The sequence below is a fragment of the Barbus barbus genome (genome assembly GCF_936440315.1).
Source record: "Barbus barbus genome assembly, chromosome: 4".
NCBI classification, from domain to species: domain Eukaryota; kingdom Metazoa; phylum Chordata; class Actinopteri; order Cypriniformes; family Cyprinidae; genus Barbus; species Barbus barbus.
Genome location: NC_136732.1, coordinates 17,540,869 through 17,565,579, shown reverse-complemented (window position 1 = coordinate 17,565,579; position 24,711 = coordinate 17,540,869). Strand labels below are relative to the sequence as shown.

General features: G+C 43.3%; 2 protein-coding genes across 2 annotated transcripts in view; both read left to right on the top strand.

The window, feature by feature from the left end:
• Positions 1-12,633, top strand: LOC306868165 (uncharacterized protein; the record flags this gene model as incomplete). The annotated part of the gene is made up of 13 exons (XM_079414216.1): positions 1-55; positions 2,493-2,630; positions 4,405-6,411; positions 6,538-6,639; positions 6,858-6,964; positions 7,378-7,436; positions 7,533-7,678; positions 8,460-8,594; positions 8,901-8,943; positions 9,585-9,622; positions 9,720-9,816; positions 9,945-10,134; positions 11,744-12,633. The coding sequence occupies 13 exons, from the start codon at positions 1-3 to the stop codon at positions 11,864-11,866; spliced, it is 3,240 nt and encodes a 1,079-aa protein (XP_079270342.1). The 3' UTR covers positions 11,867-12,633.
• A 1,486-nt stretch (positions 12,634-14,119) lies between these two features.
• The window catches only part of LOC306868930 (MAGUK p55 subfamily member 3-like), a 41,179-nt gene continuing 30,587 nt past the window's right edge, over positions 14,120-24,711 (top strand). The window contains exon 1 of the mRNA XM_079415407.1: positions 14,120-14,260. The gene's annotated coding sequence lies outside the window, so the exon portion shown is untranslated. The remainder of the gene's footprint in view (positions 14,261-24,711) is intronic.

The following is a 24,711-nucleotide window of genomic DNA, read 5'->3' as shown; positions in this document are numbered from 1 at the left end:
ATGGTCTTTGTGTTGGGTTACGAGAATGAGAAGGTTTTAGAGAGCCAGGATGATAGTGAGTGTGGGTGTGTGTGTGTGTGTGTGTGTTTATCAGTGGGAGGTGGAGGTGAAAGCAGTTCGCTGTTAGGTTTTCCTGCCGCCTGGTGTCAAGTTTGCTGCTTTGAAGCAGAGAGCCATAACAGCAGAAGAGTCCAGCCTCGGGGCATTTCAAATCTGCCTGTCAACCCCTACATTTTACTCTCCCTTACACACACGTAACTCATCTTATTTTGTCTTTCTTACACTGTCTAAAAACATATTATTGGCTTTATGTATAACATTGCTTCATATATATCAAAGACAGTTACAACACCGTAAATAACAGATCTTACACTTAAGCTTATTGCCACATAGTTCACAATTCTAGCGGGTGTGTTTCTGTGTGAGAGGGAGTGAGACAAGCCCCAAGGTCATTTTATACCTGCCACACACACACATTGGTTGAGAAATAGAGGTCTTACTGTACATAGCAATAGTGGAATTTGGGTAGAGGACAGGGTGTTGAGACATCAGCTACTCTGGTAACAGATCAGAAGCAACCCGAATGAATGCTTACTGTGAGTGTGCGGTTGAATTCTAGGGTGACCCTTACAAATGTATCATGTGAGTGCGCTCAGCAGGCTAGGAGTCTGTAATTAGTTGACTAATAACTTAAACTGACCTTAAAGTTGTTGACCCTTAGTGCCACAACTCTTATTTGATATTTTTTAGAATGCTTAATGAGCCAGTTGCGTAATGTTAAGACGATGTCTTAAGAACTAGTTTGACCAACTAGCAGTAGACAAGGTGTAACCAAATTCAAACTAGTCTTGAAGAAAAAAAAATATCACTGTCTATGAACTGTTGTTAATTTAAAAAAGCCTTTGTATTCTTAAATCAAAATGTATGACTTTCCTTTTCCATTGACGCCAGTTAGGATTTGACCAATAGCCAACAAGATAGAAAGCTTCAAAGAATTGCTTATATATATATATATATTATTTATTTTTATTTTTTTTGTTAATATATAAAAAATTACATAGAAATAAAACTCTGGACCTTTGCTGACCTTGCCATATTACCTTCATATAAGAGATCATATGTTTGTAGTAAATTCAATTAACTTGGCACATTCCAGTAAGATCACATCTGACCCGACCTCTGCTCTGGTCAGAAGTGAAGTCTTATGTGCTCTTTGACCCAGACAGCCTCATTTCTCATTCAGACTTAGTTTTCTGGTGCTGGTTTGAGCTAGAAATGGACCATGCTTAACCCACTCATCTCTTTGTGTCTGGAAAGGATTAGCAAGTAGGCTAATCACACTAAGTCATGAACTGCCCTAGGAAAAACACACAAGATGTGGTATTAATGTCATGTTTAATACAAAAATGCAGGATTAGTCAGTTATTTTTAGCTGTATATATCTGTACTGTACTTTACATAAAATGTATGTATAACAATATATATATATATATATCTCTCATGTCAAAGCCATATACCTTGTTGGTATTCGATACTTGAAATTGTCATTTTTTGTGAATATCCGTTATGTTTTCACTTTTTGTCCTTAGAATTTGATAAACTATGAAGAGAAACAGATGGTTCTCATTTGAATGTAGTGCCTCCAAGTCTGTGGACCTTTACCTTTAAGCAATTCTGCCTTAAATCCACAGGAAATGTGAACATGTATCATCATTTGCTAAAAACCCTTGAGACATGGCCCATGCACTGATATCTATTATCTATTATCTAAAGGTATCCATTAAACCGGATTTTCCTTTACAAAGGTCTCTCAACTTGGATGACATTCAAAGCATATAGACATTTTTGTAAGACTACTTTGTTTCAATATAATTGATTTAGCATTTTAAAACTGAGCTCTATTCATAAATGAGAATACTGCTCACATTTATATTAACCTTTTGTCATCCACTAAGCATGTATAAATGTGACTTTTATTGCTAGGAAAACTGTGATTCAAAGAAAGTTTATGTGTGGGCGAGGAGGTGTACTGAAAAAAGGTTAATAAATAATTGGCCAGTTATGCAAATAGCATGAGTTCTTAATTTCTATGTCTTTCTTTCTTTGTCATTATTTGGATTTCTGACTAATTTCAAAAGCAAATAATAAAAAAAGCAAATATTAGAAACATGACATCTGTGTGTGTTCTGGAGTCCTTTTCTCCTTGTTAATCGATTGTTCTTTTGTGTGTGGTTGCTAAGTAATAAGACAAGCAGCATATAACTGCAGGTTTGTTCTTGGAAACTAATGAAATTACTAACAGGATGTGATTTGTGTAGTTGTTGTGTTTGACAGTAAATAGTACTTTATTGACTGCTGAATTAGTAACTTGGGTGTGCCTGATTGGATTACAGGAACTGAACGAAGATTGAAATTTTTGTTCCAAGATTTTATGTATTTGTTGTATATATGTATCTCATCCCATCTGAGCAATTTTGTCTGTGTTTTCACAGCTGTAATAGGCACATCGACTGTGAGCCCCACCACAAGCACGACTGCCTTGATAACGGCATCAGGTTTATCTAGCACAGATTCAACCGATAATTCGACAGACATCCCTATCAATGCTACCGTAGAGGTAGCTACTGTTGGTAAGGGCACGTTCACTACTTCCAATACAAAACAGTTATCAGTTAGTTCAGTCATTACAATTTTTAATTCCAAATCCTCTGTTACAGATGAAGTTATCATATCAGACAATATTACAGTACACAATTTCAAAATTAATATTTAATTTTGAAATTAATACACACACCTCAGCTACTTCAATAAATTATTCTTGTTCAATAAATTATGTAACTTCAGAAGTTACATGAAGCAGAGCTGTTTCCTCATAATATATTTGATCTTTATTATAAGTGAAAACAATTTAGCAAAACATTATTTCGTTTTCTCATTCCAGTCATTCAAAGTTCAGTCATTCTGTCCTCAGACCTGTCACTCGAGCTTTGCATATGCTTCTGAAAACAATTTAACCAGAACCCCTCTGCATTGTTCAGTGTGTGCCATTGCTTATTTAATAACCAAATCTTTCTATTGTAGTTTTACTGTCTTTTGTGTGTTTACTGAAGTGAGGCTTTAAGCATTGGCATGGGCTTTAAGCATTTTAGAGAAGCAGCTACTACCTACAGCTATAGAATTACTGCCAGAGGCTATTTGCAATTATAGTGCAAACGCGATATATGCTATTTACACTAAGTGCAAATAGCAATGGATTCTATTTATACTTCTATTTATATTTTTATTATGTAAAAATAGCAGTTTTTTTTTTTTTTTTTTTTGGAATAAGTGTAAATAGTAGTTAGATGCTGTTTATACTTAATTGTGAATTATATTTTTAATTAAAATGATTAAATGTATGCCACCTAATTGTCACAACAAAGCCCTACTCTTAACCCTACCTGATAAACACATCATTATTAAATACCTGCGAGTAACTTTAGTTCCACTGTTTGAATATTTCCTTCATTTTTATTGCAAATACACAGCTTTCCAATGTGATATGTGATGGGAAAAACAGGAGAAGAAATTGTTTGGTAAATGGAGGATGCTAACCTGAATTGATTGCATCAAAAGTTACTGTCACACTCTTTACAGCCTACTGTACCAATACTGCTATATTTGATTGGCATCTTTTGTAATGATGCCAAGCCCAACCACACAGTCATGGGCAGAGTTAGTCCAAATAGCTTCTTCCATCAAGGCGAGATATTTGCACTTAGTGTAAATAGATACTCCAATAAATATTAGCACACTTTATTTGAAGAATTCAGTTTAAAGGCCTTTTTTTTTGGACAACATAGGTCATTTTTATTTATCTATAGCTTAATTCAGATATTTGTTCACTCATTGAACTCAGTTTTGGTTGTTTTGTAACCCATGGCTGGTTCAATATGAAATATAGGATGTTGGGTTTAACCTAGCATAATTGGTTGATTTATGCTAATTCAACTTATACTGACTGATATCTCATTATCAGCTGGGTTGTATGCTGCATTTATACATCAGAAGTCGTATATTTTAGCTGGGAACGATGTCTGAGACGACCATATTCCGGTACAAAAGTCAAAAATCAAGATGACCGCATCCATTGCAATACCAGTCTATAAAATACATAAAATGCATAATACCATTACCGAAGTATCATGTCCACAGTTATAAGTTGGATAGCGTTGTGTGCTTTTAATTATTAAAACATGAAAACTGCAAAAAGCAACTAAACAGCCAAAGACATCCATCTAGCATGTTCGAATAGAGAGAAAAAAAGAGTGCAGGCTGACACAAAAACTGTTTTATTCTGCTTATCAAATCTTTATGCAATTATCTTTTTTTTCTGTTTCTGATTGTGTTTTTGATCGTCAACAGCGGTAACAAGCATTCCATCTGAGAATACAACTGCACCATTCACAAACAATGCCACAACCCCACTGCTGTCGACGCATACTGGTAATGTCACATCTCCACCTTTATCTACTCAAGGCAACATAACAAGCTCATCTACAGTTGCACCAGAAAATGCTACCAATTCATCAGCGAGTACACCTGGAAATGCCACAGCTTCACCTGCACCTGTAACAACAGCAGGAGCCAACTCCACAAGTCCACTTGTACCTACACCGGAGAATGCTACAAACCATCCTGTAACTTCACCAGGCAATGTCACAACTACTCCTTTACCTGAGCCAGGCAACAGCACAACCCCACCCCAAACTACAAGAGGCAATGACACTACTCCTCCCATTAGCACACCAAGCAACAGCACAGCTTCCCCAATTACAACACCAACCAATGTCACAATTACAGCACAGACTACATCAGGTAATGCTACAACAACTCTACCCTTAACCACAGATATTTCAACTCTAACTACACCAGGGAATAATGTAACAGTAAATGCTACCATACCACACCCAACTACACCAGTAAATGCTACTGCACCACCCCTAACTACACCAGTAAATGCTACTGCACCACCTCCAACTACACCAGTGAACAATGTAACAGTAAATGCTACCACACCACCCATAACTACACCAGTAAATGCTACTGCTCCACCCGTAACTACACCAGTAAATGCTACTGCACCACCTCCAACTACACCAGTGAACAATGTAACAGTAAATGCTACCACACCACCCATAACTACACCAGTAAATGCTACTGCACCACCCGTAACTACACCAGTAAATGCTACTGCACCACCTCCAACTATACCAGTGAACAACGTAACAGTAAATGCTACCACACCACCCATAACAACACCAGTAAATGTTACCAGACCACCTATCTCTACTCCAGTAAATGCAACTACACCGCATCCAACTACATTAGGGAACAATGCAACAGTAAATGCTACCAGACCACCCATAACTACACCAGTAAATGCTACCACAGCACCTCTAACTACACCAGAGAATAATGCAACAGTAAATGTTACCACACCACCCATGACTACACCAGTAAATGTTACTACACCACCTTTAACTACACCAGAGAATAATGCAACAGTAAATGCTACTACACCATCCATGACAACACCAGCGAACAATGCAACAGGGAATGCCACCACACCACCCATAACTACACCAGTAAATGCTACTACACCACCTCTAAATACACCAGGAAACACTACAACAGGGAATGCCACCACACCACCCATCACTACACCAGTAAATGCCACTACACCACCTCTTACTACACCAGGGAACAATACAACAGTAAACACTACCACACCACCCATCACTACTCCAGTAAATGCTACCACTCCACCTCTAACTACACCAGGAAACAATGCAACAGCGAATGCCACCACACCACCCATCACTACACCAGTAAATGCTACTACACCACCCCTAACTACACCAGGGAACAATGCAACAGTAAACGCTACCACACCACCCATAACTACACCAGCAAATGCTACTATACCACCCCTAACTACACCAGGGAACAATACAACAGTAAACACTACCACACCACCCATCACTACTCCAGTAAATGCTACCACTCCACCTCTAACTACACCAGGAAACAATGCAACAGCGAATGCCACCACACCACCCATCACTACACCAGTAAATGCTACTACACCACCCCTAACTACACCAGGGAACAATGCAACAGTAAACGCTACCACACCATCCATAACCACACCAGCAAATGCTACTACACCACCTCTAACTACACCAGGGAACAATGCAACAGTAAACGCTACCACACCACCCATAGCTACACCAGGAAATACTACAACAGGGAATGCTACCCCACCACCTCAGTCTACACCAGGAAATGCTACTATACCGCCCATTACCAACTCAACGACTGGACCCACTGTCGCTACTACTAACCCAACTAACACTACAACCACACCAGGTGTGTTTGAATTAATGTGTTGTGTGATTGTACTTTGCGGAGCAATTCTGAGTAGTGAGGAGTTCACAATTACATTTAGTAATTTCTCCCATCCTTAAACACTGAGTGACGTCTTTTTTCTTTTAGCTACCTGTCCTGCAGTGCCCTGCCCATCACTCAGTGTCTGTGTGAACTCCATCTGTCAATGTGTGACAGGAACTATTCCTTTAAACAATGCCTGTGTGGAAAGTACGTATATGATGCCAAGCCTCTTGGCCACTTATCCTCTTTCTTATACAGGATCATGGGACATTACAAAAATCCTTCTATATTTAATTGTTTATATAAATTTTATGATTACTGTGATTATTAGGAAGAATCTTTGTAGTAAAAAGACTAACAAGACAAACGGTGTAAGCACTTTAACGCCCCCACTCTCTCTCCTCAAACCCTGTGTTTATTTCCAGCTAAAACCTTCCCTAGTACACTGCGGGTGAACCGCACTTTTGAAGAGGCTATGAAAAATCCACAATCACCTGAATTCCAGAAAACTGCTAAAGAGATCATTGCTGCGGTAGGTCACAAACTTACATTACAATCTGGTCTATTAACTTTAGCATTTAACTTTTAAATAGTTATTTTCATACACTGGAACCATGTGCAGTTGGCAATATAGATTTGTTTTATTATTAAAATAAATATAAAGTAAATATAAGTTTTTAGTGTACTAAAAATATGCAACATATACCATATGCAGCATTCTTATTTAAAATTGCAAAAACAAAACATTTTTGGTAAATACAGTATAAATAATTGAGGAATGTGCCATTATAACTGCATTAATTATACAATGTATTGTATACATGAATTAATTTGAGTTTCTTATAGAATTTATCATATTTTAGCTATATTCAGAGCAAAATTTGAATCATTGCTCAATATTGCCTTGGAGCCTAAATTATTACTCTTTCTTCCTTTTCGCCATAGGTAAATGAAGCTCTGCGTAACCAGCAAAACTACATTAACAGCACAGTAATTCGGTTGATGTAAGTGACCCTTTGAAACACTTCTTAACCTCAGCTCTTACACATATAGTATGAATCATATTTGCAAAATACTGATCTCTATGTGAATACTTACAGGTCTGGCAGTATAGTGGCTACAGTAAACAGTTTTTTTGAGCCCAATTCTCCAGTCACACAGGTATCGGTTACATCTGCCATGAACACTGCTATAAGTGATTGTGAGAAGACAAACTGTGGCATTCTTGCTAATGCTGAATACACTGGTGAGTGAATTTAATAGACATATAAGCTGTGATATGAAAACAGTGAAACAGGCTTATTAATGTCCACATAGAAAATCATACAATATATTAAAATAGTTTCACAAATATACTGCTCTCACATAACTATATAAAAAATTGTCATATTAATTAATTCTTTATTTACAATTAGCCTACATGACTTGACAAACATTTAAAACATAAATTCCTTTTAGGCAACAAATGACCTTAAGAGCATGAAGCATACTTTGTTCATTTCCACAAAGATTAATAAAGCAATTTCCCTTGCAGTTGTATTAAACCGCAAATGATTGTTCCTCAAATAAGAATATAATACAGTGCCAAACATGGGGTGTTTATAGATGTTTAGCCATGACTCTGGCCATGTTTTATAAATGTGAACATTTTAGATCACATAAAAGATTGTCTTTCTATATCCCTAAAATATACTGGAGATTTCTACATGAAATACTTTCAAGATGCTGGTATGACCACTAACTATGCCACCATCTACAACTAATTAATTATTGCTCAACAAATTTATTTAATATTGAATTGTTATGCGCATTTGTATGCAATTATAATGCATGTAGATTTTTATGACTTCATATTAAATAAGAGAATACATTACATATTTATATATTTAGAAATTAATTTGTTACATCGCAGGACCATTTAAAATTAACCAGGGAAGGCAAACATGATGAAAACTTGAAGGACCTAAGATAAACACTTTCTGTCATGCATCTATCTAAACAACTAACCACTGTCTCTTTCTTTATAGCAACCAATCTGTGTGAGCAAGATCCTCTTCCTTGTGATATTAACACTACATTGTGTGAGACCAAAGATGGGACACCTAATTGTATCTGCAAACCTGGCCATATATCTAGCCTTTACCAGCCGAGAAGCTGTAGAGGTGAGCATGTGTATTACTTCAATTGTGTGGACTACCATGTGTGTTTGTGTGTGCATATCATAATCATCCGTGACCTCCGTGAAGAATGAATACAATTAAGAAATAAAACATTTGTTAAATAAATAACTAATACAGTTTTATGGTGAGAAAGATGTTTTTGGTTGGTATATTTTCTTGATTCAGCAAGTATTGGCAGGTATAGAAATCACACAAATCTGAAACAATACATAGTTTAGTTCATTGTTTTTCTGTCTGCTCTACCATCTTTCTATGATTCAGTCTATTTACTCTCTATTCTTTTCACAGTTTGCCCTAGTGGCTACAAAGCGCAGGAGGACATATGTGTTCGGTGAGAACTATTTAATTTCTTTGTGCTTAATAACACACTCTCATTTTAGTAAAACAAAGTCTGTGTGTAATTTACCTGTTCCAGTAATATGAACCCCAGTCATACCTCAAACATGATGGTTCAGAAATACTACATGTCTTCCTTGTCACAAACTGAACTGCTTTATTCAATGGTGGAGTGTATGACAATATTTTTGTAATAGAAACTACTGCCCCCTTGGGTGGGGAAGTCGTGGCCTAATGGTTAGAGAGTCGGACTTGTAATCCAAAGGTTGCGGGTTCGAGTCTCGGGCCGGCAGGGATTGTAGGTGGGGGAGTGAATGTCCAGCGCTCTCTCCACCCTCAATACCACGACTGAGGTGCCCTTGAGCAAGGCACCGAACCCCCAACTGCTCCCCGGGCGCCGCAGCATAAATGGCTGCCCACTGCTCCGGGTGTGTGTTCACGGTGTGTGTGTGTTCACTGCTGTGTGTGTGCACGTTGGATGGGTTAAATGCAGAGCACAAATTCCGAGTATGGGTCACCATACTTGGCTGAATGTCACTTCACTTCACTTCACTTCACTTGTGTCAAGGCAATATTGCAACAGTCACATAACTGCAGATAGGTGTCAGCATGTTCATGTCCTTTTTTTTTAAACAGATGTCCATTTGGGTATTCTGGATTCAACTGTGATGACTGTAAGACATTACTACTACAGTATTTCTTCATTTTTGACCATTAGAGTAGTAATTTTGTGTGTATATGTGTGTCTAATGACCTTGTATCTCTGTGCAGCCTCTTTGTTGGCTCTAGTGGTGGTGGCATGTGTATTAGGGGGAATTATACTCATTGTGATTTTGGCTGTTCTCATCTACATCTGTGTGACTCGTAGGTGAGTGTTCATGAGACGTCAGGTATTGGACGTGCATTTGAACGTCTCTATGTGAGACTTTTAATCTTGTTTATGGATGTACATTTCTCACTTGTTAACAATTTGTGTGTTTATTGTTTATTTCACAGTAATAAGAAGTCAAGCAGCAATTATTGCAACAGCCCGTACCCTGCTGAGGAGTTCCAGACCACTTGGCCCTCACAGGACATCACCCATATTCCCCGTGCCACTCTGACATCTAGTTCCAGCAATGATGCCACTGGCAACAGTCTAGAGATGTCAGAAGGGCCAGGCAAGAAAGGCCACAGTAATGGATTGGTGAGTACCTCCTTTCAGTCAAAACTTCACAAATAATTAATAACCAGTTAAACCCTTTGGAGCAGTTACACTTGTCTTTAACTTACAGTGGGTTTTGTACTGTTTCAAAGACACGCTTATGTGTGGACCTTTTTTCATTGGATATCTATTGTAAAATGAAATTATGCATATACATTACTGTTTAAAAAATTGGGGGCAAGTTTCCACAAAAAATAATTATCAGCACAGCTGTTTTCATCACTGATAATAAGAAATGTTTCTTGAGAAAATCTACATATTAGATCATTTGACTGAAACATCAGCTTTGCCATCACAGGAATAAATTAAACTTTAAAATATATTCAAACAGAAAGCAGTTATTTTAAATTGTATATTTTGAGCAAATATATGCAGCCTTGGTGAGCATAAGTGATGTCTTTCAAAAACCATAAAAAATTCTTACAGACCCCAAACTTTTACAGTAGTGTAAAATTATCTTATTTATAAATTATATTCATATTATTATTTTATATAGCTTAATTTATATTATAGATTATTTAATACCTCTTTTTAAAATAATTTTAAGAAATGACCCCACTGTAAGTTAGTAGTTGAAATTATTCCATTAACCCTGCATGTGCCCTGTGTATCTCATACTAACACTAATTATAGTATCTTCCACATGACAGATATAGCACACCACAAACAAATACAAAATATTTTGTTCGATCAGACCCTTGTCCATTTCCAAATCTTACTCTGCCTGCCAAGCTGAACTCCAATGACATACTCCCAATTGATACAAAGATTGGATTATGCTAATTTTCTCCAAATTATTTCTTGACTGAATGACTGAAGTCCATTATGAGCAGATGTAGTCCTAACACTGCCACAAATAAAGAGGGTCTATTGCATTAGCGAAACAATTGCATTTGCGGTTAGCGGAAAACTAGTAAATTGTACAACTGGGCTATCCCTCAGTAGATTTCATAATTTTAAAGTATGAAATCAGAATTTTATCATAATGGATGTACAAGTTTTGTGACGGGTTAGCTCATAAACAAACCTCTTTGTGTGTGTGTGTGTTTGTGCACGTATTTGTGGTCATTGTGTGTATGTGATATCCCGTATATGGGCTTGATTTCTCCTCACTCCAAACACTATGACTATAGAAGATTGGAGGAAAGGTAAGTCACCGACTCCTGGTGTGTCCTGCGTGTCGTGAGGGACTGTAAAAGGCAGAGATGGTCCACTGATACCCTTTCGCTTTGTGGCTTTTTTTCACGACAATACACCTTTGTCGTCACCTACTTATTTAACCTAGAAGGAATATTCCTTTATTTTGCTTGTATTTCCTCTTTTCTCTTTGTGACTGGCATCATCACTTCCCATCGCTGTATATACACTCTGAGTCTGAGATGTATTACTGTTACGTTTGGGATGAGATCTTGATTTTGATCTCTGGTTTGACATGTTTGCATGCCATCATAAGCTTTGCATGATTTTGTAGGCAGGTTATTGTGTTTTTCCTGCATGCTGGTATTATAAGATGAGATGTGCTGAGAGAATGAAGCCTTGTGGGTTGTGTTTAAACGTACGTGGCTAACATGGACTTTAATTTCTTCTGCAGTCGGGCTCGTATGACCTCAGAACAGATGGCATGAGGACCTTTAAGGACTTAAACCCCACACGCTACTCTTATCTGGTGGGTCATGAAAACCCCTACTTCATACAAGGAGATGGGAAGAGATGAGGAAAACAGCATAGAAAGCCAGTGGACAAGAAAAGAGTGCAATAGCAACATGAATTATAAAAAGGCCTTGGATCAAAATGTTTCAGGAACGTTAACACTGTCAAAACCAAATAGCTGATCACAGACTCAAAGTATATACACAAACAGCATTTGAGAGATGTTTTTTATATATATTCACCCAGGATAAAATGCTCACTTCTTAAAGTGCATTGATGATTGGGTTTCTTCTACCACGAGCTTGATAAACATGTCCTGTGTATGACAATGCGAGATGAGTGCTTTACCACTCATCTGTTGATATCTGTATTTATCTGTATATCTGATATCTGTATCTGAGATCATGTATATGTTACTGTGGTTTTCAACTCAAAATATGTTATTATAAATTATTAAACTATATTTTGGCATATTTTATTACATTTTCTTATCAGAGGAAGCAATAAGGGCAGAATATGTAATGTAATCCAGTAGCTCTGATGCATCTAATCTATATTCTGACAGTAACTGCACTTTGTAGGAGAGAGCATGTCATGTCTTGTGTCTTTGTGTGTGTGTGTGTGTGTGTGTGTGTGTTAAGTTTATCTATCAGAAAGACAGAACTGGTACATTCAGTTATGAATTTTTGGTTGATATCTTCTCCAAAGAATTAATTTATATTATGCCAGGACAATGCATGCCACCAGAAATTGATCTCTGTGCCTGACTGTGATGTTGTCTTTTGAATAGGAGAATTATGCAATGATGAGGAATAAACAACCATGTCTCCTAGTCGTGCCAATAATTATATTTATTTAAATCAGAACATGACATTGTTTACTCAGCTGTCTGTTTGCTTCATATATATATATATATATATGTATATATGTATATATATATATATATATATATATATATAACTGGGATATTTTCTATCTGTACATAAAGCTTTTGTAAAAAGAAATAAATAATGCTTCTTGTACAAAGTGATTCATCTTGCTCTGTATAATGAAAGGATATAAATTAATAATAAATATGTAGTTATCTATAATTTGTCCAGTTGTTCTTGTATATGTGCATATACACATTATTATTATAATTTTTTTTGCAGTATTGGTTTATTAGCCTTTTTAAAAAAATGCATAAGCGCATTAGTAAAAGCATAGCATTTGTTTTATTTTATAACAATCATTATAAAATCACATTTTCAAGTCCATTATTGTGTGTTAAATTCTGAAAAGCTATAAATTAGTCAGAGGAAATCGGAAGCCACTTGAACATACATTTTAAATAAAACGACTGTCCATATAAGAGCAAATAACATACACACTATTAATATTGAAGTTTAGATATACTGGGAAAACAGCCATTTAAAAATATGACCTTTTATGCACCATGCAGTGTGTGTGTGTGACAGAGGGGCTCTTGTAAATCTTTTCCTTAGAGTCATATCAGGTGTAACAGATGTCTCTGAATTAATTAGACAGAAGACCCCAAACAAGCCATTCAACCCTTGACGACCCCTGCACCCATTAATGAGGGGCTCTGACTGAAGAACATCCATATTATTGATGCAAGGCTACTGTGTCAAAGAGGACCACATGGCCCTATCAAAAACACACACTGGGTTACACACACGTTATTAATCTAAGAGTTTGTGTTTAAACTTTTGAACATTTGTATTTAATTCATTTACATTGTATTTGGTATATTCATGTTATAATCATAACACATTCATGTCAAAAAATGTCAGGTGGCTTAGTTTTAATCACTCATGTTTCAGCTCAGGAACACACTCTGGACTGTGGATTGATCCATCTACATGTACAACAAAGAAACAGCAACAATCTCACATACACTCACATACGCTGCATGCCCATGGAAGGGAGAGGAGGGGGATGGGGAAGGCCTCTACCTCCCTGTCTTCCATCTGACTATGAGTGAATGAGTGCTCAGGCTTTCAGAGCTGCTCAAGTGAACACAATAATCTAAAGAGAGAAAAAAAAGACATAGAGGGTGGGAGGGGGGAGCGATGCCCACTGGAGGCAACACGGTCCCTGCATGTCTTACAACACCCACCTGCTTCTGTTTCTGATGACATAATGACAGCAGAGAGAGAGAGAGAGAGAGAGAGAGAGAGAGAGAGATAGAGAGAGAGAGAGAGAGGCTTGGGGATACTGGATTAACGGAGGAGAGAAGGGGAGGAGGCAGGAGGGGAGGGAGGGAGGATGGAAAGGGGAGGGGGTTTGTGTATGTGTGTGGAAGAGAGAGAGAACCACAGAGAAAGACAGAAAGAGAAGTGAAAGACAGCAGGGGCAGCAGCCGTGTGGAAGATTCATAGTGAAAGGATCAGTAAGGCAACCGTCTGGGAACGACAGATCCAGAGACAGAAAAAAAGAGAGGAAGACGGAGTCAGAGGTAGGCTGCTCCTTTCTATTACCTTCATTGGCTTCATTATACCAGAGCTAAACACAAAGCCAGGCCCAGCGTGCACTGCACAAGATCATTGTGTGTGTTTTAGTGATTATCTCATCTAGAGGGGCTTTATTTTCTCTCGGAGCCAATCAGTGGCATATGTGCAAATCAGCACTGCACTGCAGATGGAGAAGAGAGAGATTCATAGGAAGAGAAAGACTGTAATGGAGAGAGAGGCAGAGTAAGGATGCATTAGGCATCTGAGCAGAGAGAAAAAAAAAGAACTGATGCTTTCACAGCAGTGCTGATGAAAACGTGCCGACCTGTTTCCATTATTGATAGTAAGAGTCCATGAGTTTGTTTATTGTTTGTCTGAGGTGCATGTGTTCCTGCGATAATGTAAGTGAAACAGATTTAGGTCACTGTGAGATGAATTCTAATGGTCTAGATCTGTTTTGAAGTGGGTGCAGGTTTAGACACGTGCTGCTTGTACCAAAACACAAAACGCTTCATGACAACAGGCAGTTGAACTATTAATGAATTTGATCTTGCAAAATAATGATTCCAACATGATGTAGCCTCCTGGCAACATACATTCCTCTAAGATCAATGCAAATTTTGAAGATGGTCCTGGAAAGCATTCAAACAGATATCTACAAATGTCTTGCTGTCTTTCTAATCTCTAACAAAAGGCAATTCTGTGTGATTGCTGACCTTTCACCCCAGGGTCATCTTATTATTCATAAATCCCATTTGGCACTTGTATAAAATCTTTCTCAATATGTCATAAACATGCACCACTTTTATCTTCAGAGGCGGTAAAGAATAAAGACTCATTTGTTGGCATAATATTATTAAAGAGAGATCAGTGGTTCTGAACAAATTTCCAATGTTATCTTGGACTTAAAATTATTACGTTTAAAAACATTAAAAAACACATACAATTTAAATTTTCCCTTTAATAACTAGTATAATAAAATTCAGAATCAAAATCTTTTCTAGATAGAGGACTGATTTGTTATTTGTTACACGTTATTTGAAGTTATTTGACATAAGGAGAAGGTTTATTTCAGACCTCACATGCATTTCCCAGATTAATCACCAGTAATGGATCAAAAATCATCTTATAATATAAAAAGATTATATAAAAACGATATAAAAACTCCTTTAACAATTCTGTACATGCTTTTATCTCTTTCTGTGAAAACCTATCCATTTCTTAGATAACCTGATTGATATCCCTCTGCCATTATAACAGTTTAAAGGAGCCGTATCCCATGCCAAGCAGCTCTCCACCTGCTTTCAGCTGTGTAAGCAAACAATTCATTATGATTATTTGCAATAACTTTCCCATCAGTCACAGTCACAGATACCATCAGTTACCTTACAGACCCCCAAAAAAATCTAATCTGGAATTTTGTAGATTTTAAGTGAACCTGCAACCTGAAAATGGCTATTAACTGCTAATTTATTTATTTTTTAAAAAGGGATAAGCCTAAAGTTTGGGGACAGTAAGATTTTTTGTAAAGGAATGAATCCATTTATTCAGCAAGGATGCATTAAATTGTCCAAAAGTGACAGTAAAGACATTAATATTACAACAGATTAATATTTCAAATAATTGCAGTTCTTTTAAACTTTCTATTCATCAATTAACCTAAAACAGGGACTGGAGAAATTATTTTACAAAAATTGCACAGTTTCCATTTAAAGTTAGCTCAATATAAGAAGAATCTAAAGTTTAGAATGAAAGGTGTATTGAAACTGGACTCTTTTCAAATGTTATTTTCAAGATGTTAAATCATATTCAAATGGATGAACTCTGTGCAGGTGGCCATTAGAAACATAAGCTTCTTTATAGGTTACATATTTCACTCTCAGAGTCTCAGAGAGTAAATATCCTCCAGACAGCAGGTAGACAGCATTTTTCACCTAACAACATTAAATGTGTTTTATACACCCTTAAAGTTTTTAACAGCCAGATTGGATTTGATGTTCTGAAATTCAGCACACATCCGTACGAATTAGTAGGCCAAACAGATGTACTATCTGCTGAAGACTTCCTGACCTAAACAGACCTTCAAAGCCAATAAGGTTGCAGAGAAGTCTTTGTCAGTGTGTGTGTGGTTTTCTTAGATCCAAGCCAAAATCTGAAAAGGGCTCTAAGCTGTTCTGGACAGAAATAGCACACATGATGACGTGAACATGGTTTTATGCCAAAGCTCATATTTGTCTTTTTAGGTTTATGAACAAGCCATGCAACATTAACTTTGCACTGGCTTTCCACATAACAATATATTATTCTTGATAAAATACAGCAATAATACTATAACATATATAAACAAAACATTTATACACACCCTTTTAACAGGTTGGGGTAATTAAAAAATGAAATAATACTTTTAACAAAGACATATTACATTGGTCAAAAGTTACAGTAAAGACATTTAGAATTACTATATTAACTAAATGTTCTTCTGAACTTCCTTTATCAAAGAATCCTGAAATGTATCAAAGAAAAATGTGTGTATTTTTGGAATTAATTATTTTAATAATTCATTTTACAACCTGAATTCCGGAAATGTTGGGACGTTTTAAAAAAAAATTCAAATCAGATGATCCAATATTTTATTCACAATGGAACATAGATAACATAACAAATGTTTAAACTGAGATATTTTACAATTTTATGTACAAAATGAGCTAATTTCAAATTTGATGCCTGCTACAGGTCTCAAAATAGTTGGGACGGAGGCATGTTTACCATGGTGTAGCATCTCCTCTTCTTTTCAAAACAGTTTGAAGACGTCTGGGCATCGAGGTTATGCGTTTCTGGAGTTTTGGTGTTGGAATTTGGTCCCATTCTTGCCGGATATAAGTTTCCAGCTGCTGAAGAGTTTGTGGTCGTTTTTGACATATTTTTCATTTAATGATGCGCCAAATGTTCTCTATAGGTGAAAGATCTGGACTGCAGGTAGGCCGATTCAGCACCCGGACTCTTCTACTATGAAGCCATGCTGTTGTAATAGCTGCAGTATGTGGTTTTGCATTGCCCTGCTGAAATACACAAGGCCTTCCCTGAAATAGACGTCGTCTGGAGGGGAGCATATGTTGCTCTAAAACCTTTATATACACCTTTCAGCATTCATAGTGCCTTCCAAAACATGCAAGCTGCCCATACCGTATGCACTTATGCACTCCCACACCATCAGAGATGCTGGCTTTTGAACTGAACGCTGATAACACGCCCTCCTCTTTAGCCCGGAGGACATGGCATCCGTGATTTCCAAAATGAATGTCAAATTTTGACTCATCTGACAATAGAACACTTTTCCACTTTGAAACAGTCCATTTTAAATGAGCCTTGGCCCACAGGACACGATGGCACTTCTGGATCATGTTCATATATGACTTCCTTTTTGCATGATAGAGTTTAGTTGTTATCTGCAGATGGCACGGTGGATAGTGTTTACCGACAGTGGTTTCTGGAAGTATTCCTGGGCCCATTTATTAATGTCAATGACAGAATCATGCCAATGAGTGATGCAGTGTCACCTGAGGGCCCGAAGACCATGGGCATCCAACAAAGGTCTTCGGCCTTGTCCCTTTCACACAGAGATTTCTCCAGTTTCTCTGAAACTTTTGATGATGTTATGCACTGTAGATGATGAAATTTGAAAAACCTTTGCAATTTGACGTTGAGGAACGTTGTTTTTAAAGTATTCCACAATCTTTTTACGCACTCTTTCACAGATTGGAGAGCCTCTGCCCATCTTTACTTCTGAGAGACTCTGCCTCTCTAAGACATCCCTTTTATAGCTAATCATGTTACAAACCTGATGTCAATTAACTTAATTTGTTTCTAGATGTTCCCTATCTGTCGGTCACTACGAGTTATGTCGTGACGACATTAGGGGATTTACTTGAGAGCCCCGACTGCCTCTGATAAGAGAAAACGCCAATGAAATTTGGCTAGTGGATTTTGCATACCTGAGCCACTCCCCGTGCATACGGGTATAAAAGGGCGACAGGTGCATCCACTCATCAGATTTTTGCTTCGGAGCCGAGTGGATGAGAAATCTTCAAAACAGATCAGATCTCCACAAAGCCGTCTGCCTCGAAGTTTGTTCCTGGGTGGCGTTACGGTGCAGACAGCGGTGTCCCTGCAGCAGCGATTCCCCTGGGCACTTCACCTGAAAGAGCAAATTTCTAAAACACTGGGCGGTTCGCGTCTTTTTAAAGATGCCGTTCCGTCCGTGTTCTCTTGGTTGCGGTCGCTTCCTGTCCTCGGATGACGGTCACGAGCGTTGTCTTCAGTGTCTGGGCATCCAGCACGCTGAAGATGCGTTTGTGGATGAGTCATGCGCCTGTTGTGGGCGTATGAACATGGCAACGCTGCGTTCTCGCCTTTCCTTTCTGAAAGGATTGGCACCCTCTGCCGCCACCCGTCCCGGTCTCTCTGGCTCGAGCAGAGGACCGCCGGCTGGCGCTCTGGGAGATCTGAGGGTGACGGTAAGAGCTTCTCCGCCGGGCACGTCCCCGCGGACCTCTTACTCCTCCCGCAGCGCTTGTTCCGTCCGGTTCCCGAGTGATTTCGCTGGTTCGCCTCACGGGGCCGCCAGCATTTCATTCGGTGCGCCGCCCGAGGATCAGATGTCGATCGCGGCATCGGGGGATGGGCTTTCGTCCTCTGAGGATGAACGATCGGCGGGGCTGCCCCCCTCGGGTGTTGTCGCCACTGCCGATCCGGACCCAGAGCTGACGGCCATGCTTGCCCGGGCAGCCGTGAGTATCGGGCTGGAGGTCAACAGACCGCCCAGTCCCGAGCCCTCGCGGCTGGATGATTGGTTCATCGGCGCAAAACGCGACCAGCGGCCGCACTTTGCCCCGGTGCCTTTCTTCCCGGAGGTGCATGAGGAGCTGACGAAGTCGTGGACGGCCCCTTTCTCGGCCAGAAGCCGCTCGTCTCCCTCCTCCGTCCTCACTACCCTCGATGGCGGGGCGGCCAGGGGGTACGTGGATATTCCCCAGGTGGAGAGAGCGGTTGCGGTGCACCTGTGCCCGCAAAACGCCGCCACCTGGAGGAATCGTCCGCGTCTCCCGTCCAAAGCCTGTAAGCTGACGGCCGCACTCGCCGCCAAGGCCTACAGCGCTGCGGGCCAGGCCGCCTCTGCCCTGCATGCCATGGCCATCCTGCAAGTTCACCAGGCCAAGGCACTAAAACAAATGCACGAGGGTAGTCCCGACCCGGGGTTGATGCAGGAGCTGCGCACGGCGACTGACTTCGCTCTCCGGGCGACGAAAGTCACGGCGCGGTCCCTCGGGAAGGCGATGTCCACGTTAGTGGTCCAAGAGCGCCATCTCTGGCTCAATCTGGCCGAGATGAAGGACGTCGACAAAGTACGCTTTCTCGACGCCTCCATCTCCCAGACGGGGCTATTTGGCGACACTGTCGAGGGTTTTGCCCAGCAATTCTCGGCAGTACAAAAGCAGACGGAGGCAATTCAGCACATCCTCCCTAAACGGCGGGATGCTCCAGCTGCCACCGCTGGCCCAAGGGCCAGGCCCCAGTCTGCTGGTCGCCGTGGGCGCCCTCCTGCGTCCTCCAGAGCTGCTCCGCCCCGTGCTGAGTCGTCACCTAGGCCGGTGCGTCGAGCCTCTCGCAGGAGAGCGGCGCCCCCTGCGCCTCAGCCGGCCGCCAAGTCCTCCAGGAAGACGACAAAGCGGCCCTGACGCGCACAACCCGGAGATGGAGGAATTTGCTCTTTCCCAGGAGACGACGAGGCTAGCGTCGCTCCTTCCCCCGGAGGAGGGCCGGGTGGAGAATCCTGTGTTTCTTTTCTTTCTGTTCCGCCACTGGCTCAAGGGCCAGTGGTACCCACATTGTCAAAGAAAGAGCAATTTCCCTTCCCTCCGGGTTCCCAGGTCTGCGGGCTGACAGTGTGCGACGCAATGCCTCCTCACTCTCACCCGAGACCCATATTGCCAGTGGCCAAGAGAGTGCGGTCTGGGGACGCGATGCCTCCCCGCGCACCTCTAGCCAGTCCCCCCGGGGACTTAGGGAGTTTTGTGGGGATGAGTCAGAACGCACTGCCTTCTGTTCCATCCAACCTTACTCCCCCTCGCTGCACCACTGCGGGCACGTCGATTGGGCCTTTGGTGCCGCTTGCACGGTATCTGGGGGCGTGGCTTGCGCTACCCAGCCCGTCTCGCTGGCTCATTCGCACAGTTCGACTCGGCTATGCGATTCAGTTCGCCAGGCGGCCGCCCAGGTTCAGCGGCATCCTCGAGACTTCGGTGGCAGTCCGAGATGCACCTGTCCTGCGCGAGGAGATTGCTGTCCTTCTGGCAAAGGGTGCAATCGAGCCGGTCCCTCCAGCCGAGATGAGGCAGGGGTTTTACAGCCCCTACTTCATCGTGCCCAAGAAAGGCGGTGGCCTCCGGCCAATCCTGGACCTGCGAGTCTTGAATCGGGCCCTACACAAGCTCCCGTTCAAGACGTTGACGCAGATGAGTTCACTCCGTGGATTGGTTTGCAGCGATCAACCTGAAGGACGCTTACTTTCATGTCTCGATTCGCCCTCGACACAGGCCGTTCCTACGGTTTGCGTTCGAGGGGCGGGCATGGCAGTACAGGGTCCTCCCCTTCGGGCTCTCCCTGTCCCCCCGTGCCTTCACGAAGGTGGCGGAGGGCGCCCTTGCCCCGTTACGGGAAGTGGGCGTCAGGATCCTCAACTATCTCGACGATTGGCTCATCCTGGCCCAATCACGAGAACAGTTGGGTGGTCACAGGGACCTGGTGCTCCGGCACCTCAGCCAGTTGGGGCTTCGGGTCAACTGGGAAAAGAGCAAGCTCTCCCCTGTGCAGAGAATCTCTTTTCTCGGTGTGGAGTTAGACTCTGTGAGTATGACGGCACGTCTCTCGGACGAGCATGCCCAATCAGTGCTGAACTGCCTGAGTTCCTTCAGAGGCAGGACAGTGGTTCCGCTGAAACAGTTTCAGCAGCTCCTGGGGCATATGGCATCCGTAGCCGCAGTCACGCCGCTCGGGTTGCTTCATATGAGACCACTTCAGCACTGGTTACACTCACGGGTCCCGAGATGGGCATGGCGCCGCGGGACACGTCGTGTCACCATCACGCTATCGTGTCGCCGCTCTTTCAGCCCCTGGTCGGACCTTGCCTTCCTACGGGCCGGGGTGCCCTTAGGACAAGTGTCCCGGCATGTTGTTGTCACAACAGATGCCTCCAGCATGGGCTGGGGCGCTACATGCAACGGGCAGGCAGCCTCGGGGCTCTGGATGGGGCCTCGACTGCTTTGGCACATCAACTGCCTAGAGCTGTTGGCAGTGCATCTGGCCTTAAAGCAGTTCCGGCCACTGCTCCCAGGCCAGCACGTGTTGATCCGCACGGACAACACTGCGGCTGTTTCGTACATCAACCGGCAGGGAGGTCTACGATCACGCCGCATGTCACAGCTCGCCCGCCATCTCCTCCTCTGGAGTCAGTCACAGCTCAAATCGCTGCGCGCCGTCCACATTCCGGGGGAGCTCAATCGTGCAGCCGACGCGCTCTCACGACAGCTCACTTCCCCGGAGAATGGCGACTCCATCCCGAGACGATCCGGCTGATTTGGAGTCGATTCGGGGAAGCTCAGGTAGACCTGTTTGCTTCCCGCAAGTCCTCCCACTGCCAGCTGTATTCCCCCTGGCCGAGGCCCCCCCCGGCACGGACGCACTGGCACACAGCTGGCCTCGGGCTCTGCGCAAGTATGCGTTTCCCCCAGTGAGCCTGATCGCACAGACACTGTGCAAGGTCAGGGAGGACGAGGAGCAGGTCTTGTTGGTTGCGCCATATTGGCCCACCCGGACCTGATTTCCGGAACTCACCCTCCTCGCGACAGCCCCTCCCTGGCGCATCCCTCTGAGGAAGGACCTTCTTTCTCAGGGGCTCGGCACCATACGGCACCCGCGTCCGGCTCTGTGGAACCGCCATGTGCGGCTCCTGGATGGGACGCGGCAGACTTGAGTGGCCTGCCACAGGCTGAAGTGGAGTCTGTTCGCGGACTGGTGTTCTTCTCGGCGGGAGGACCCCCGAAGATGCACAATTGGAGTGGTGCTTTCTTCCTGCAAGAGAGGTTGGAGCGCGGGCTGTCACCCTCCACCTTGAAAGTGTACGTGGCTGCTATTGCGGCCCATCACGATGCAGTGGACGGCCGGTCCCTGGGGAAGCACGATCTCATCGTGAGGTTCCTGAGGGGTGCCAGAAGGTTAAATCCTCCTAGGCCACCCCTGATGCCCTCCTGGGATCTCTCTATTGTCCTGGCTGGACTTCAGAGAGGTCCCTTTGAGCCGCTGGACTCAGTCGAGCTGAAATTCCTGTCGGCCAAGACAGCGCTCCTGACCGCGCTCACTTCCATCAAGAGGGTCGGGGACCTTCAAGCATTTTCGGTAAGCGAAGAGTGCCTTGTGTTTGGGCCGGCCTACTCTCACGTTGTCCTGAGACCCCGGCCTGGATACGTGCCTAAGGTTCCCACCACGCCTTTCCGCGATCAGGTGGTGAACCTGCTAGCACTGCCCTCGGAGGAGGCAGACCCAGCCTTGGCGTTGCTGTGTCCCGTAAGAGCGCTGCGCATATACGTGGACCGCACCCGGAGCTTCAGAAGCTCTGAGCAGCTCTTTGTCTGCCACGGACATCAGCAGAAAGGGAAGGCTGTCTCCAAGCAGAGGTTGGCCCACTGGATAGTGGATGCCATCGCCTTGACATACCAATCCCAAGGCGAGCCGTGCCCCCTCGGGGTGAGGGCTCACTCCACACGGAGTGTTGCCTCCTCCTATGCGCTGGCGCACGGCGCCTCTTTGGCAGACATCTGTAGAGCTGCGGGCTGGGCGACACCGAACACCTTCGCGAGATTTTACAGTCTCCGCGTTGAGCCAGTCTCTTCCCGTGTGTTGGGTAACAGGTAAGTGGCGGGAAGAGCTGGCCGGTGTCACGCTTGCTGCGCCATTCCCCCTTACCCGGGGATACGAGCGCCTATTCGGGGGAAGTCGTGGCCTAATGGGGGAAGTCGTGGCCTAATGGGGGAAGTCGTGGCCTAATGGGGGAAGTCGTGGCCTAAGGGGGAAGTCGTGGCCTAATGGGGGAAGTCGTGGCCTAATGGTTAGAGAGTTGGACTCGTGATCCAAAGGTTGCGGGTTCGATTCTCCGGCCGGCAGGAATTGTAGGTGGGGGGAGTGAATGTCCAGCGCTCTCTCCACCCTCAATACCACGACTGAGGTGCCCTTGAGCAAAGCACCGAACCCCCAACTGCTCCCCGGGCGCCGCAGCATAAATGGCTGCCCACTGCTCCGGGTGTGTGTTCACGGTGTGTGTGTGTTCACTGCTGTGTGTGTGCACGTTGGATGGGTTAAATGCAGAGCACGAATTCCGAGTATGTCACCATACTTGGCTGAATGTCACTTCACTTCACTTCACTTCACTTCACTATTCTCTCCTCCAGTTAGTTCCCCGGACGGCGAACCCTGGCGGAGTTCCTCCAGCACCCCCGGCAGTCAGGCTGGGCGGAGCAGTCTGACGCCAGGCCCAGTACCGGTGTTAGCTTGCCCGGGTCTCCGGTCAGCCCCTGTACTCGGCTAGGTGCCCGTGTGGCCTGATTCCCTTCGGGTGATCCCACATGTGTATTCATCCACGGTACGGTTTCCCTCACGGTAAACCCGTGTCTTCCCTTTGACAGAGCTCTGTCAGACCCTGCTGGCAGCCTTCCTCCCTTCTCCTAGGTAGGATCTGCCCCAGGGTCCAGGCGTATGTAGCACTGCCCCAGGCTTGGGCCAGTCCATACCAGTGTCTCCACACGTTACCTCCCTTCGGGCAGGGTGTGGCCTCCGTAGCGCCCTTCTCCGGAAGGCTCGCTTCCCCGTCGTTACTGCCGGGCTGTAACAACAAACAGGAAAGACTTGAAGCAGTCTTTCATAGAAGGTCGAAATCCCTTCCGATTTCTGGGGAAAGGAACAGCGGCTTGGCTATCTCCAGCAGCAATGTACTCAGTGGTCCCTGCGGGCACCAAGGTTAGCGAATTTGCGCTGGGGCGACGGGAAGGTTGCGACCTTCGCATCGCATTTGTCTGTCACGCGCTAGCTTGTCAACATCTGCATGCCACAAGGTCGTGACGGGGTTCAGATTGTGGCGCTTTCCATAGACCCCTAATGTCGTCACGACATAACTCGTAGTGACCGACAGATAGGGAACGTCTCGGTTACGTACGTAACCCTCGTTCCCTGATGGAGGGAACGGAGACGTTATGTCCCCATGCCACAATCTTGAACCATCGCTGGTTGCCAGGGACACGTTCTCGGCTCCTCAGCGGAAAACCTGATGAGTGGATGCACCTGTCGCCCTTTTATACCCGTATGCACGGGGAGTGGCTCAGGTATGCAAAATCCACTAGCCAAATTTCAT